This window comes from Lethenteron reissneri, chromosome 30 (assembly GCF_015708825.2).
Source record: "Lethenteron reissneri isolate LAM-NWPU_2019-01 chromosome 30, ASM1570882v1, whole genome shotgun sequence".
In the NCBI taxonomy this organism is placed as follows: Eukaryota; Metazoa; Chordata; class Hyperoartia; order Petromyzontiformes; family Petromyzontidae; genus Lethenteron; species Lethenteron reissneri.
In genome coordinates, this window is record NC_083808.1 from 3,998,288 (window position 1) to 4,015,657 (window position 17,370).

The following is a 17,370-nucleotide window of genomic DNA, read 5'->3' on the forward strand; positions in this document are numbered from 1 at the left end:
AGAGCACTGCGCCACGAAACCCGACCACCCGGGTTCGATTCCCGCTCACGGCCAACACCGGTGACGATTATCCTCCCCTCGGTTGACTCAGCCTCAAATGCGTACCCGGTGCGGTGTGTAGTAAACATCGCTACTGGGGAGACAAAGGCGGTCGGGCGTGGTTCTGGCCACCCCCCCCCCCCCTCGTGTACCGTCCGGGCCTCCAAAGGTGCTGCTCGCTAACAGCACTTGCACCAACAGCCTGTGAAGGCTACACGGGGGATCTTTGTAATTGTCTAGGCAAAGGAGGAGACACAGAGAGAAGGGGGACGAGGGATAGGGGGAGGTGGGGAGGTGGGGAGGATAGGGGGGGGGAGGATAGGGGGGGTATCGAGCAGGCAAGCGCACGCCTCTCTTCTTCAAAAGGACGCGGACTCAACGATTCTCCGACGCGCACTCCGTGAGCGCGCTCACGACGCCACCGTTGCACGAAACGACCGGGCGGGAGGACTGCACGAAACCAACAAAAAAGGGAGAACATATTCACAAAACAACATCACGCATTATTTTATTTCGTTGAAACAGACGACGCGCGGTAAATAAATAACCGCTCCACGGCATCAGCCTGTAGCGGCAGCAGCGGTAGCAGCAGCAGCGGCGTGTTGACATCAACATCTCCTGCGATGATCGGAGCGGGCTCCGAGTCGCCTTACCCTGGCGCTTGCAGGGTCGCACCGCGGCGGCGATGATGATTACGACGACGACGACGACCACGATGATGATGATCTGGGCCGTGCTGGGGGTTGCTGCAGGAGCGCTCGCCGCTTTCCCGACGGCGCTGGGAGAAGGCGCGGCCCCTCTGCGAGACGACGCGCGGCCTCCAGCACACAAAGAGTCGCTGCTCGAAGCCCACGCTCTTTATGGCAGCGACGTTGATGAAGATGATGTTGTTGTTGTTGGTCATGGTGGTGGTGGCGGCAACGACGACGACGGTGGTGGTGTTGTTAGAGGAAGAGAAGCGACACGAGGGGAGGAGGCGAGCACCTTTGACGAGGATGGAGGAAGAAGAGGAGGTGGTGGTGGCGGTGGTGGCACGTTCAGGAATCTGCCGTCGGCCGTGCCTCCGTTTGTCCCGGCGAGGGCTTTCGAGGTTCGACGCAAACGACAGGCGGCGGGGAAGACGGTCAACGCCGAGAATGCTCGCTCACCAACACCACCAGCAGCACCACCGTCACCACCACCACCATCAGCAGCAGCAGCCACAACGGCGGCGGAAGACGTGAACGCCCAGGCGGAGCAGACGGACGCAACCTCAATCCCGCACTCGCCACGTCCGGCGCTCGCTGATAACGGGACGGAGGTGGACACCGAGGTTGACCTCTCGTCACCCGGACAGTCGTCCTCTTCATCATCATCATCGTCGGATAACATCACAGAAGCGAGTGACCACTCGCCAAAGGTCATCACCCCGAAGTCGAAGAGCGCAAGCGGGCGCGTGGAGAGAATCCCGCGGGCGAGGAATCCATTCAAGCCGGTGACGAGCGAGACGTACGGCGCCTACGCGATCCTCGCGTTCTCGCTGTTCCTCTTCGCCGTGGGCCTCGCCAGCAACCTCACCGTCATCTGCGTGGTGTGCAACAACCGCTACATGAAGAACGTCTCCAACTCGCTGCTGGCCAACATGGCCTTCTGGGATTTCCTGGTCATCTTCGTGTGCCTGCCGCTCACGGCCGTTCACGAGCTGTCCAAGCGCTGGGTGCTGGGCGACTTCACGTGCAAGCTGGTGCCGTACCTCGAGGTGAGGCTCGCGACTCACCTGAACGCGTGTGCACGAATGCACGCGCGACAACGAAAGGGGGGTAAAGGCGCAAGCCTGCAATGTGGTCGCTCACATCACTGCTGTCGAAGGGGGATTTGTTTTGCTCTACTCATTGATTCTTCCACGCGTGGAAGAGGTGGGAGTTGCCCACGCTTCACCCCAATCACACGTGACCTACCGAGCGACAGTACTGTGGTGGACCCATTCATGTGTGTGTGTTTATATATAGCGTGGACAGACGCGGAGAGATTGCATAGACTTCCTCCATTGTTTAAAATAGCGCACCGGGAGATTGAATCGAACCGGCGACCTCTGGGTTGTAATTGTATGTATTGTTTCGATTTAAAGCTTTCGTGACTGTAGGGATTCATCTTCTTGGTTCTTTCGGTAAAGTCACGTAGAAGGGAAGTAATAAAATAATGAAAATATATTATTATATTATTTCATTATGTTTTATTTTTATCATTTTATTACTTCCCTTCTACGTGACTTTACCGAAAGAACCAAGAAGATGTATGTATTGTGTTGAACTTCTTTCGCACTGCGCGTAGCCAAACGTGCTGATTCGAGTGCGCTAACCGATCACACCGGGGCAGAATTCGTCGTGCACATAAACTGTATTGTGCTTAAATACTGTTCGTGCGGAAAGACAAAAAAAAGCGAAGATCCCCCCGAGAGCCTACACAGGCGGGTTCGGGCAAAGTGCAGCGTTAGGTAGGTGCTGGGTAATATCCCGTGCAGTGCCTCTATGTGGAGGCAAGCACGCACGCTCAACGAAATTTTGGTTTTGTTGGCATAGATCAAACGTGGTTGTGCATAGCTCATCGTCAACAGCACACAGGTCCCTTGATCATTCCGGTCAGAATGGATCTTTACTCGATTGTGTTACGACCTAAATGATTCAAGCAAGCGATGTGATTGACGGAACTGAGACACGCGCACGCGCGCAGATGGACACACGAGATCTGTAGGTGCATGAATGCTCTTCTTCTTGGTTCTTTCGGTAAAGTCACGTAGAAGGGAAGTAATAAAATAATAAAAATAAAACATAATAAAATAATTCTCACGACGTTTCGGCCACAACACAAGCAGCCGTCCTCAGGTGAAGACCAGGTCTGTCGGGGAGACAGCGTCTCAATGAAACACCACCACGCTTGGAGCGTATATTATTATAATATTAATATACGCTCCAAGCGTGGTGGTGTTTCATTTAATAATATAATAATATACGCTCCAAGCGTGGTGGTGTTTCATTGAGACGCTGTCTCCCCGACAGACCTGGTCTTCACCTGAGGACGGCTGCTTGTGTTGTGGCCGAAACGTCGTGAGAATTATTTTATTATGTTTTATTTTTATTATTTTATTACTTCCCTTCTACGTGACTTTACCGAAAGAACCAAGAAGATGAATCCCTGCAGTCACGAAAGCTTTAAATCGAAATGCATGAATGCTGTAGGCGCCGTGGCCCACGCCTGTGATACCAGGACTATGCGCTACTGATGAGACCAAGGGAGCCGAAACCGGATCTAGGGTTGCCGGCTATACTTAAAGCGATTACAATTATTGATCCGTAAGCCCCGCAATTCCCGATGGACGACCCGCACCTTTATTAGTAGTTAGTAAACATGATTAATCTCTTTGTTAATCTACTGCTGGATGAAGGCTTCCCCGCAATAAACATGCGTGTATTCAATATATAGATAGGGACTACTTGCACGTGTGTGTGTGTGTTATGCTGGCAAAGTAGGCGGCACAGATTGTGCATCGGCCAGTCATCTCAGTCAACCCATGGCATCTGAGTCAGTCCCGTGACATCCTGCCGGCGGGCGTTCGACACTTCACGTGGCCTTAACGTGCGCATAGCCTGGCACGAGCGCCGTCACCGCCACTTAGTGGCGAACGGCGGTTGTTGTTGTTGTTGTTTGTTTGTGTCCGGGCGTGGTTGCTGGCCACCCACGCCCTCGTGTTCCACGTCAGCCTTCATTGCTGTTCGCTAACAGCACTTGTGCACCAACAGTCTGGCGTGATGTCTGTGCCATGTGTGTGCGTGCACAATACAAGTACACGCACACACATGATCGTGGGTTCCGACTTGCCCAATTTTGGAGAGAAGCAAAAATAAATGACACCGCAAATGACGCGATTGGAATCGCCCCACGGCTGCGAAAAGCTTGGCACGGGCCCTCCTGAAAAAGGGGCATGAGACTCGGCGAGCTTTCCTGGGTAAACAAGCGTAATATGAATGATAGGAATCAAAGAATTACAACGGTAACGGAATCACAACGTGGGTCGCGGAACCGAAATCGTCACAATATTCAACGTGAGCATCATTCGGGATGTTTTTGATGTTTCAGGGTGGTCTTACCCAGCGGTGGCTGCCCACGCATTAAAGGCCGCGTCTAATTTGCCTGCAATTGATCGTGTGATTCTGTTACCTTTGAATTGCATTCCTCCCTCCCCACATAGGAAGATCCCACAGTACAGCCGGAATTCATTACAGACTAACAGGACTTGCCCATATATATACAGAAGACAAAGATACCCCTATAGCCTTCACAAACTGTTAGCGAGCACCTATTAAGGACGGCACGGCACACGGAAGGGGTGGGTGGCCAGCACCACGCCCGGCCGCCTTTGTCTCCCTAGTGGCGATGTTTACACACCCTACCAGGTACTCATTTCAGGCTGAATTGACCTAGGGGAGGCCCAGGATAATCGTCACTGGTGTTGGCCATGAGCGAGAATCAAACCCAGGTCGATGTATACACACATACACACAGACCGGCCACGGCTAACAATCAGTGGTGAATTAAATCTGAACCGGGTCCGGGGCATCCCCTTCACCAACACCGTACTGACCAGCGCGGTGAAGTATGGTGAAATAACCCCCCCCCCCCACCTCCCCCCATGACCGACAGGGCATGGGCGGAGGGGGGGCAGTGGATTGTCAGAGCTGCAAACTGCAAATGATTGAGATTGGATTCCCCCGTCCTTCAATCCTCGCGACCCACCCACAACGCATTTGTCTTTGCGAGTACACAAACTAAACAACCTCCTTTCAAATATCAAATAACGCCCGTTACTGGACGCTGCACGCGCCTGATGATGGGAAAACGCTTCCCACGTGCGTAAAGCTGCCATGCCAATCATCTCAAACCGCACCCCACACACCCACAATACCAATACCAACCAATATTCGCCATTCGCCACGAAGCGACGGCCCTGTGCCAGGCCGGATGCACTTTGAGGCGATCACGTGGAGTGTTGAAGGCTCGCTGCTGGCAGGAGGTCACGGGACAGAGCCAGATGCAATGGGGTTGATCGACTGAGATGACTGGCTGATGCACCATCTGTACCCCCCCCCCACCCAGACGTAATTTTATCCGCCCGGCGCTCCGCTCGTTGTTGTGAGCGTCGCTCCCTCTGCGCCTCCGTTCTTGTATGCATGTACGTTGAACTTATTTTTTGCGCCGTACGTAGCCAACCGTGATATTCGGAGGTGCCCCCAATTGACCAGTAGCGTCCTCCACCTGCTCACCCACCCACCTTCACCCATACCCACCCCATATACCCACGCAAACAGGTGGCCAGCCTGGGCATCACCACGTTCACGCTCGCCGCCCTCTGCCTCGACCGCTTCCACGCCGCCACCAATGTGCGCCTGCACTACGAGCAGACGGAGGGCTGCATCTCGCGTGGAGGCAAACTCGCCGTGGTGTGGCTGGGCGCCCTCGTGCTCTCCACACCCGAGCTGCTCATCCACGGCCTGGCGGGCAAGGACGGCGTGAACAGCAACAACAACAACAACCACCACCACCACTACCAGGGCCACCAGAACACCCAGCAGCAGGGGGTGGCGGTGGCCGGAGGTGCTCCCACCGGCTCCTCGCTGCCGTACGACCGCTGCGAGATGCGAGTTCCGCACGAGCTGCCGGACTTCCTGTACATGCTCTCGGCCACGTACCGCGCCGCGCGCCCGTGGTGGTTCTTCGGCTGCTACTTCTGCCTGCCCATCGCCTTCACCGTCACCTGCTCCGTCCTGACCGCGCGCCGGATGAAGGGAGCCGGGTATTGAACTCGGGGTTTCGTTGCTTGACGCACACGCGGGTTTACGGTGGTGGGGGGGGGGGGGTGCTCTCGGTTGGGATGATGTTCTCCGGTTTTTTAGGACCCCTTTCCCTCCCCCATCTCCCCCAGGGGCTCGCTTTTGTGTTGGTGGGGAGGGGGTTGGAGGAAGGGTGGGGGGGAGTCTCGGGACGGGGTTGAGATTGGAAGCAGCTGATGGCGTTGTGATGTTCTGTAGAGAGATGCCGAGCGTGCGCCGTGAGCTTCTTTGAATTCACACCGAGCTCAATCGTCCACGCGCGCAGTCACTCGGATCTGTTGGGGCAAGTGCTGTTGGCGAGCACTTAAGGCCAGCAAGGCACACGTATGCATGCACGCACGCACGCGCATACACACACGTATACAATTGCACGCACTGATAAGACACGTAGAATCCACATCAACGCACAAAGGCAATGATCCCCCATAGAGCCTTTAACAGACTGTTGGGGCAAGTGCTGTTGGCGAGCACTTAAGGCGGGCACGGCGCACGGGGGAGTGGGTGGCCAGCACCATGCCTTGTCGCCTTTGTCTTCCCATTGCTGGGTACTCATTTTAAGACTGAGTCGACCTAGGGGGAGACCAATGACCGGTTCAAATATTCGTCGCCGTTATATCGGTCGTGAGTTGAAATCACCCACAACACACCCACAACAACAACAAAACAACCGCCGTTCGCCACTAAGCAGCGGTGACGTCGCCACGGCGACTGTGCCAGGCCAGGTGCACTTTGAGGCCACGTGAAGTGTCGAAAGCCCGCTGGCAGGAGTTCAAGGGGACAGACCCCAGGTTCCCATAGGTTGACTGACTGAGATGACTGGCAGATGCACCAACCCACTCACATGTTGACCCATGTTTCCACTAAACACCATATGGTGCTCAGCCTTTTTACGCGGTAAAAAGAAAATCCGCATTCTTTCAGAAATATCCGTACGCCATGAAACAAGCAGAGAGTCTAATTTTTGTTTAACCTTATTTCAACTAAACTCTGGAAAATTCTTCCTTTTTTAAATGTTGGGTGTGTTTATTATTTGGTTAACGGGAACAGGGCTGCAATTGAAATGGATGCGCACTCGACTCTAACAGACGCAAAGAAAAATGTAAACACATCACTCGAGCGCTATTTCACACAGCAACGACTCAACCGTTTAATCAATAACAATGTGTGACCTTCAAAGGAAAATGATAAACAATGGACGACGTTTCGGGCAATGGCCTTACAGTACTTCATAGCACAATCACAGAAACGCAGATTTCAGTCTTACACGACGGGGCTTAATTTATCGCAGGATATTTTTCCAGGGATGCTGCAAAGGCTAGCTCGGAGTAGAAATTATTGGCGTAAGGCACTACCACTTAGAGCACAAAGCTCACCTATGCGTGAAAACCCTCCATTATTATACTGTACATTGCCTATATTCGTATAATCATATGAACAGGTTTATACAACAATTCATGGACTCACCGTTGTTTCTCATTGGCGACAAAATAAGACGAGATGGTTGTGTGTGGACAAAATACATCGTGACAAGGTCAACAGTGACTGTACTATGGATAGACTCTCCCTCGCCATAGGAATGTGGAATAGCAGCAACCACTTTACTCAGAGTCGGTTATCGACAGGCGGCGATCACCAACACCGCAATGCTCGTTGGGGCCGGTAATCGCGATTCCTTCACGACCGTGATCGCTCTGAATTCCCGCTCGATCTCCGCGGCACCTCCGTGTGCTCCGATTATTTAAGAGCAGGGGATTTTAACGACGCCTCAGCCCCCGACCCTGGGATCAACAGCTGGGAAGCTTTCAATCCGTCTGGATGACAGCGCTCTCGGACTCCGTCGCTCTGATTGCCCCCATGGGGTCGACCGCCAACAACAGCTTCTCGAAATCAACAGCGGCCCATCTGTTGTTATGGAGTAAATGAAATTAAGAAGCGTGGAAAGAGCCCGGTGAATCGAGCACACGTGCATATGTCGTAACTAGCAACGACACCCCGCCCCTTGCCCAGTTAGTAGGCTTAGCCATCCCTTCTCTCGGCTTTAGCGTCACACTCACTGTAAGAGTTTACGAACAAATTAAGTCTTCCATAATTTAGTCTTGCACAGCAGAGAGCAGTTCAGAAAAATGTCCACCATCATTGTCCTGTGCGCCTGTGCACCCGCGTTTATGTCTTATGCCAACCCGCACTGAGCAGCGTGGGGAAGTATGGTTGGAGTTGGGAGGCCTTTAGCCAACAGTGGATTGGCAAAAGGGTGTTACTCTGTATACTGTAGTAGTAGTAATAATAATTTAAATGTACAAAGCACCCTTAAACAATAGTTCTCAGGGCGCGACTGTAGGTACCGTTCTTCGAAATATCCAGACACAACTGTCTGTAGCCGAGGGCAATCAAAAGAAATATTCACACAAATATCCGCATTTGCTTTTTAAAAGTTAGCAAATGCTTAGACTCAGTGCCATTCAAACACTCCGGGTATAAACCTTCACAGACCTAGATTTGAACGAAAACAAAGTTTGCCCTGGAATATGAAATATTTTGGGTTGCATGCGTTTTGTTCAATACCTGGGCAATGGACCCCACTCTGTACAACAAGTGCCTGAGTTGATTTCAGGTAAAGGCCCTTTGAATGTAAAAAAACAAATCTCTCTTTGGATTGAGACCTGGCCAAGGCAGCAAGGCCATTCCATGGGAAGGGAGGACTTACCGGGCCTACCCTTTACCCTTCTAGAACACCACCACCATCATCATCATACAGTGATTAACATCACCCACCCCAGTATTGTGATCAATTCAAACATGACTCCTTGTAAAAAAAGGTGTCAGTTTTGTTGCCAGATAAAAGGGTAAAAAAACAATTATCATATTTTGCTACTGGAAAAGGAGGTTCCAATGGTGTAAATGCTCACCCCGAATTCTCATACTCTGATGGTGCATTGTCTTTGAGTTGTGCGCCTTTTGGCGTCATCTGGTCCAACACCATGTGAGACTAGGCTCTAAGAAAAGCTGTCTCCGGTGTGCACCAATCAATTTCAAGGACAGTGCATACATTGTCAGAGTTGTGTTTTTTGTTTGCATTTCGACCGCAGGTATTGTGGTCAATGCAAACATGACTCCTTGTAAATAAAAAAAAGGTGTCAGTTTTGTTGCCAGATAAAAGGGTAAAAAACCAATTATCATATTTTGCTACTGGCAAAGGAGGTTCCAATGGTATTATCGATCTGTTAATTAAATTATGCTACGGGTTCACGCAGTAGCGTACCTGGCGTGGGGCAGCCAGGGGGTGCCTTGGCCCATACTGGTGGCCAAAGCTTCGAGTTGGGGCCCCCTTGACAATCACCGTGAGAAATGTTTTCAACAACGGTGTTGTTGAAAACATTTCCGATTGCCCCCCCCCCCCCCCCAGAGTCGATAATGTAGCAACTACGCCATTGGGTTCGCGTGACGCCCCCGTCCCCCCATCACCAGCCACGAGAGGCCGCTACAATTACACAACGTTCCAAAGAAAAAATAATTATCGATTATTCTAATCGATGTGATGGCGCCCCTGTATGGCGAAAATTTATCGAACCGCGAAGGTTACCGTCGCGATTACATTCCGAAATAGAATGACATGGTAAAACATTATTTAGATTTGAAATAAAAAGAGTTGATAGTTAAAATCCAACAAATGTAAATCACGCGTCAAAATAAAATGTACGCACTCATCCATTGCGTTAACAGTAAAGAGCGGCACGTATCGTCTCGTTGCTGCGTGTGTTATACCCGTCAGCGGAATAACATCTCAATGACTAGACCACAATTATACTCGATTTCCATTTGACAAGGCGCCCTTCATCATAGATGCGAGAATGCTGTACGGTCCACAAAGCGCTCAATATTCATGGGTTTCTTGACAGTCTGAGCACAACTGCCACGGAATCGACGCAGCTCTCAAGGGGTGAGTAAAACATACAGGGAGGGAGGGCTTCAGCTATCATCGAATACATTCTGGGTCAGTTTAACAACACCGAGTAGAATATGCAGAGGATATTGTGGGTCGCTGATAGCCCTGGACTGGATGTCACCGAATTGGTAAATCCACAGCCATAGCGAGAGGGATACTGGACTTGGTGTGCTGCCGGACAGGGGAAATAATTCGCAGGTCACCGACCCAAACAGACCCGGCTGAAATTAATTATCTGATTTTAATGTACAGTAAACTAATCGATATATATATTTATAATTTTACCAGGTAAGGCCACCTGAGCTATGCAGCCGTTTTTCAGAAGCGACCTGGCCACAAATAATAGCTTAACGAAGTGGCTTATTACGTGCAAATGTCAAGCAGCCAAATACTCTAAACGCACGTTTCTAAACGTGGAGGGAAAAAGCGGGGGATTCGGGAGAAAAATCCACACGACCACAGGGAGAGAGACACGCAGACTCCAAATATACAGCAGCACGCGTCAGGGTCGGGATGGAACCCACGACCTCCTGTATACCAGGCGAGGTAGTTAACATCTCCTAGCCACCGCGGCGCCCAGTACCTGGGCGGAAATGACAAATGTGTAATGACCAGTTGCTTAATTACAGTCGACACAGTCAGGAACGCTTTTTTCCGAGCATTATTGATTTTGTCCACGGCACGTATGAAGTCGCCTCTGTCCTCATGACAATGACAACAACGGTCTTCTTCTTCTTCTTTCGTATGACATTTTTGGGAATTGCAACAGATTGCAAATTGATGTCGAGATTTGATATCCAACTATGTTGACTCCTAGGATCTAATTTATATATAAATTGTATACAATCGTTCTCAGCGCCCTGATAACGATTGTTTAAGGGCGCTTTATAAATTAAAATTATTATATTATACACCTATGCACGCATAGGATTATAGGAATATAGGGTACACAGACTTAGAATTGCCGTCTAGTGGTAGTGCCTTACGCCAAATAATTTGTACGCCTCCAAGCCGGCCCAAGTAGATAGAGTTCCATCAACATATCGATTGAGAGGAGAAGAAGAAAAAAAACGTCCTTGGTTACGACTCTCGGTTAGAAGCGGTGATCGAGTGAGCCAGTGGAAAATTAATCAAGGCTGCGTTGTCTCTTCCGCCGCTAGCGAGGGATGGCAAACATTCTACAGAGCCTCCTGAACAAGGGCCACAAGAGAGCCCATCGGCTGCCAAAGAAAGCTGTGCAGGACAAGACAAACTGTGTCAAATATCACGGGCGCCGGCTGGCGAGGATTGCAGCTTATTGAGTAAGCTCTTAAGGAGTTTAAGGGCTAGGAGGGTTTTTTTTTTGTTCTATCTGAGATGGGCCCTCTGTGTTGGGAGTTGCTTGTACGACGAGCCTATGCATGTGGGTGGTGTTGGTGGTGCAGTGGCACACAAGAGGGTGGGTGGCCATAACCATGCCTTTGCCTCCCTAGTAGTGATGCCTAGAGTATTTGCCAGCTGTAAATTTCCACGTGATAAGCCACTTCGCTGCGCTGTCATTGGTGATAGCCAGGTCGCTTCTGAAAAAGAGCGAAATAGCTCAGTGGTTCTTACCTGGTCAAATAAAAAAAAAAAATAGTTCGCGGCGCACTTCTTGTGACATGCATGCACGCACGTTTAACTTCTTTCGCACCGTACGTGGCCAACCGTGCCAATCGGGAGGTGCGGGGGAAGGACAACAAACTAAACACGCGCAAACAAAAATCACCATTCCTCGTGACTCGATTCTTCCTTCCCTCCCCTCGTCCCCCACGCGCAGCGCCGCCGCTCACAACAAACCTCCGCCGGGCGAAGCGGGCCCCGCCACGTCTCTGACGCGCGGAAGCACCCGGCAGCAGCTGCGCCTCGAGCGGCAGATGAACTGCGCCGTCGTGGCCCTGGCTACCGCCTACGCCTGCTGCCTGGTGCCCGAGATCGTGTGCAGCATGGTGTGGGAATACGCCGGCGTCGGGGGCGGCGAGTCGCCGGCGCTCGACGTCCTGCACACCGTCGCCCAGTACCTGCTCTTCTCCAAGTCGTGCCTGGGCCCCGTGCTGCTGCTCGGCCTTTGCCGCGAGCTGGCGAGAGCGGCCCGCGCCTGCTGCTGCTGCTGCTGCCCCTGCCCGGAGACGGGGGGCGGCGAGAGTTCCGCCGAGATGCCCTCGTCGCCGGCTCCGCCCGGCGGCGGCGGCGGCGGCGCGGTCGTGGCGCTCTCCCCGTGCGTGGTGACGGCGGCGAGCGACGAGAACGAGAACGAGCGGCCCGCCGGGGAGATGGAGCTGTTCACGTTCAGCACCGTGCAACGCGAGCTCACCACCTTCTCCACCGCTTGAGTCGCCCGGAGATCGTCGGGTGTGCAGGCCGTGCAACTGCACCCTTGTTGGTGGGCTATGAAGATCAGTGGGGTGAGGGGGAGGAGGGATTGGGGGGGGGGGGTATTGTACACGACGGGGGTCGACCACATTTCATTCCTTGCACCAGGACCCATGCCAACCACGCTCCTACGCCCACTGAGCCTGTCTGCAGTGCCTGCGCAATTGGTTCACGTAACACACAGCCTAGACACCAGTGATTCTAGGACATAGTAAAGAAGGTATGTGTGTGGGGGGGGGTTGGGGGGGGGGTGTGAAGGGGGTGGAACTACCCAATTATTGGGGGTGGTGGTGGTAGCGGTAGTGGTGGTCACACGCACAGTCACATACTCACACTCTCAATGTAAAACTCCATAAAGCGGGAGATTGTTGTAGTTGTTGCTCGAGCCGACCTTGAAGGTGCAGTTTGCAATGGCGTAGCTGCTGTGGCATCTGGCACGAAGGAAGGAAGTGATGGCAGGATACGGTGGCATTAACGACCACTTAGCGTTGAACTCCGAGCGTCGCTGCATCCACCCCGAGGACGAGTGACTCCCATTTAAAGGGGGGTAGGGAGGTGGGGGGGGGCACGATCCCTCATTCCAGTCCCCCACAGACTGACCGCTGCCAAGACGTCCCATCTGCCCCTTGTGTGCTCGTGTGCCATACAGCACTCTCTCTCTCACAGCTCAAGGGGCAACCGTGCAATTCCTCACACCCACCGCTGGTGCACGGGACCTCCACTAGATGGAGCTCCAGAGAGCACCTCGAGGAGTGGTCTTTGGCCTACTCTTCCACGTTGGCCAGACGTGGGTGTGGCACGGATGCCGAGAGAGGCCTTGTTGTAACGGACCGCGTTGATTTGTTTTGTTGAAAAAAAAACGTTATCACTTTAGCTGTGCGCAAATGCTAGGCACGAGTGCTCTCAGCAAACGCCATACGAAGGCGTATGGTGGTGTGGCCAGTATTACCCGTGCACGCTCCTCTCCCCTGATGTTGAGACAGATACTCGTTTCAGATTGAGTCTCAACTAAACTGAACTCGTTTTTTTTGTTTTGCTAGGTAAGGCCCCAACTGAGCTTTGTAGCTCTTTTTCAGAAGCGACCAGGGCTCTCACAAATGACCGCTCCACAAAGTGGCCCCCTCACGTGGACATTTATAGCAGCCAGATACTCTAAGCCCCCGTGATGTTGATTCTAAACGTGCAGGGGAAAAAAACGGAGGACCTGGAGCAAATTCCACGCGACCACAGGGCGAGAGACAACACAAACTCCAAATATACAGCAGCAGGGGTAATCATCGAGATCGAACCCACGAACCTCCCGCATACCGGGCGAGGTAGTCAACATCCCTCCCACGGCGGTGCCACACGTACCGGGACGAGGTCTCTGAATGGCTGTGTCGAGCGTCCCCATGTGGACGAGATGCCCACTGAGGTCGGGTCGAGGCAGAAACACGAGGGGGTACAATCAGGGGCGGGCGGCTTAAGGGGCCGTCCATAAATGACGTCACGCACCTGGGGGGGGAGGGGGGTCAGACATTTGTGACGATGTGTGACGAGGGAGGGGGGGGTTTGAGAAATGTGACGTCACATCAAAATGCGCAACTTTTAATAAATATTGAATTGTTATAACAACACTAATTGTTATAACAACACTCCTACAACATCAGCGTGCAGCGCCACATTAAATACGCACTACAATGACAATAGTTTAAAGCGATTTGAAGCATGTTTTATGGTTTTGGGGGGGAGGGGGGGGCAGAGCTTTGTGACGTCATATTTGAGGGGGGGTCTGACTTTTTGTGATGCCGTGTGACGAGGGGGGGGGTCAAAATCGTACAAAATCGCGTGACGTCATTTATGGACGGCTTCTGAGTTCTCGCTCGAAATATTCCGGGAAAGTTGGCCGCTCTGGCAGAACCTGAGGGGATCATCCTCGTCAATGCTCCATGTGTCGATCCCTACAATCGTGTGAAACGGGGGGGGGGGTGGAATGGGGGGCTCTTAACAATGAGGGCTCGCACAATAAGGCGAAACAGTTCACGGATTCAGAGCTCATGACGGTTGCGGCTGAACTGCAGCACTGCATTTGTAACCATGGCATCGATGCGTCGATGTTCTTACTAAATCCTCTTCGTCGCCGATGGGACGTAAGGCTACGACGGATGTCGAGCCCACGGTAGACGCATCGAATCACGGGAGCGAGATCCGAAATTTCTCATTTCTCGTGTAACCGGATCACTTCGAACCCCACGGCCACGAGCGGCTGAACATTCACCGCGGTGAAAGCGTAAAATAATCGAATCTTGAATCGCATCGCAACCTTTGAAATACAGCGATTCGCAAAGTCGCTTTGGCGAGGGGTTAATCGGTATCATCATCATCATCATCATCGAACAATCATCAACCACGGTCGATCCACTGCTGGATGAAAGCATGCCCCCCTTGGTTGCCAACACCCTCTCGCGACCCTGCCATGCAACCAACGACCCAGCGCTAAATGAATATCGGTGGCAAATATTTTTTTATTTTCACGTTTCCCAAAAGCCAATACAGTACTTTAACAAAAATGATTACACTTAAAAATAAAACACTCCCACTACCGTATGATTCATATTCAGCAGAGTGCTGGATTTATATAATCCAACAATGCCACGATAAGAGTCAAGCTTACAAATGAATCGCGATGTGCGAATGACAGTGTCAGTAAGTAATTACTACACCTTTCATCAAGACGGACGCACGGCTGCCACTTATTAAACGGTTCCAGCCTAGAATTTCCATTTAAATTAACTGAGCATGCAGCCTCCGACTTGCAGTCGCCGCCAATTATTCGTTTGTTATAAATATCCGTGCATTTGTGCGCAAGTTTGAAAGAAAAAGAAAAACGGCTGCCAAACACGATTGCCATATTTCACAGCCTCCGGAACACACAGCAGGTCACCACCACCAACCACGTCAGGTGACCACCACCAACCACACCAGGTCACCACCACCACCAACCACACCAGGTCACCACCACCACCACCAACCACACCAAGTTACCACCACCACCAACCACACCAGGTCACCACCACCAACCACGCCAGGTCACCACCACCAACCACCAACCACACCAGGTCCACACCACCACCAACCACACGTGGTCTATCGACTGCTGAGATCGGAGGCTTCCTTCCTCACGCCGTTGAACGTCAACTCGCGATCGTGCGACGGTCACGATCCACCTCGCAACCCCCGCCACCCCCTCCAACCCCGAGTAGGACCTCAACTCACAAACTCCCGCTGCTCGCCGTCGCAGTGGTTCTCTTGGGGGCGCGTTTCCCTCCTTCATCAACCGTCGTCCACTGACACTCGCAGTGGCTCTGGCCAAAGGCCACTTTAAACAACAGCCAATTCGCTGTCGCTAATCCTCACGCTCCACTTGCTGTCTGTGCTCTTCGGCGCAATCCTCGGCGTGCACGTCTTCCGTGCTTCTTTGTGCACTTTGCAGCTTTTCAATTTCGATTTGCTAATTTGGTCGTCACGGCAAGTCAAGAAGGCGCTGGTTTCGGCGGTGGGTGTTCGTGGAATATTTTGTGGCGAGCGGATCGGGGTATTTTCTTTTTTTTTGCTTACACGTGGCTCTACAAAATGTGGCAGGCACAGCACGGGTTGGGCAGGTGAAATGTGAAAACACTGAGACACTAAAAAGCCACGACACTGGCCTTGGTACGGCACATTTGAACGATACAACCCCTGACGAAGCAGTGCTGACGAATTAAATACCCACTCCTAACTACCCCCCCCCCCCGAATTCACAGGCCGAGAAATACACGGTTATGAAATAAGAACACAAAGTCTGTTCACGTGGCACAGAGTTGCCCAGTCACGACTGCGCGTGGTTTACGCGACGTTGAGTTGCTGAGAACGTTGAGCGACTGAGGTTGAAGAGGCCGGCCTCCCTGTAGTATTGGATTTCTACGGCGGAAATGTCTGGCTACAAACAACAACAAGCGCAGGCTCAATACGGATGACAAGAGAACACCGTGTTCCAACCAAGTCACCCCAAGCGTGTGTTTTTATTAACCGTTAAAGGATGAGTCCCATTTGCAAGAGTGACCTGGATCACCAACACCACCAGGTGAGAACTCGTGAGCAATAACACAAAGTGCAGCAATGAGGGATGTGAAAAGTCGGAGCAAAGACAACCCAAGTTGCAGGAGAAATGGCTAAATACCGCACAAACGTAAATCAACATTAAAGGTAAATACATATCCTGCAGTGCGCGTTGGCCTGGGGTAGATTACCCCTGAACTGTTCAAAGTACAATTAGAAGACGTTCAACATACATACAAGTGACAGGAATAGCCATACGTACCGTACCCATGTATCAGTCTCCATCGAAAACGGCCAACACACGGGGTACGCAACGAGTGAGTAGGGAGGCTGCCCGATTTCTCACTTGCAGCTCTGATCACCGCCGTGGGGGGGGGGGGGGGTCATAGCACGGTTGGCAACGTACGGCGCAAAAGAAGTTCAACATACATTCAATTCAGACGGTTCACTTGTTTTGCGAGGACGCTGCGAGTGATTACTATAATCACCATTATTATCATTATCGTTGTGTTTTGCTAATAGCGTTTCATGAGCACGATCCCCTTTGCGGTGAACTGGCGAGCGCTAAACAAAAATCATTTCTTGATACAAAGACAAAGATCCCCCGTATAGCCTTAACAGACTGTAGGGGCAAGTGTTGTTAGCAAGCACCTATGAAGGCCAGCGCGGCACACGAGGGGGTGGGTGGCCGACACCACGCCCAGGTTACTCATTTGAGGCTGAGCCGACCTAAGGGAGGCCCACGACGAGTTCAGATAATCGTCACCGGTGTTGGCCGCGAGCTGGAATCGAACTCGGGCGGCCGGGTTCGTAGCGCAGCGTGCTCATCGCTACACTACCGCTCCCCACTCACACACATGCTGGTCCACACACACACACGTAACTACACACATGCTGCTCCACACACACACACGTGTCGTTCGGCACGATCGTCCGACGCTTCGATCCACGCGCTGGGAGCTTCGCTTCAGTTCCCGCAGAAGGTCCCAGGTCGCGGCGCGAAACGTCGGGCATCACGCAGAACGAATAACGCGGTAACGACCCGAAAAAAAACGC

At 52.2% G+C, this 17,370-nt stretch overlaps 1 protein-coding gene across 1 annotated transcript; it reads left to right on the forward strand.

The window, feature by feature from the left end:
- The first annotated feature begins 393 nt into the window (after nucleotides 1-393).
- Nucleotides 394-13,725, forward strand: GPR37 (G protein-coupled receptor 37). Its single transcript, XM_061562840.1, has 3 exons — nucleotides 394-1,777; nucleotides 5,382-5,866; nucleotides 11,645-13,725. Exons 1-3 carry the CDS (start codon nucleotides 725-727, stop codon nucleotides 12,195-12,197), a joined length of 2,091 nt encoding a protein of 696 aa, XP_061418824.1. The 5' UTR covers nucleotides 394-724; the 3' UTR covers nucleotides 12,198-13,725.
- Nucleotides 13,726-17,370: the final 3,645 nt, after the last annotated feature.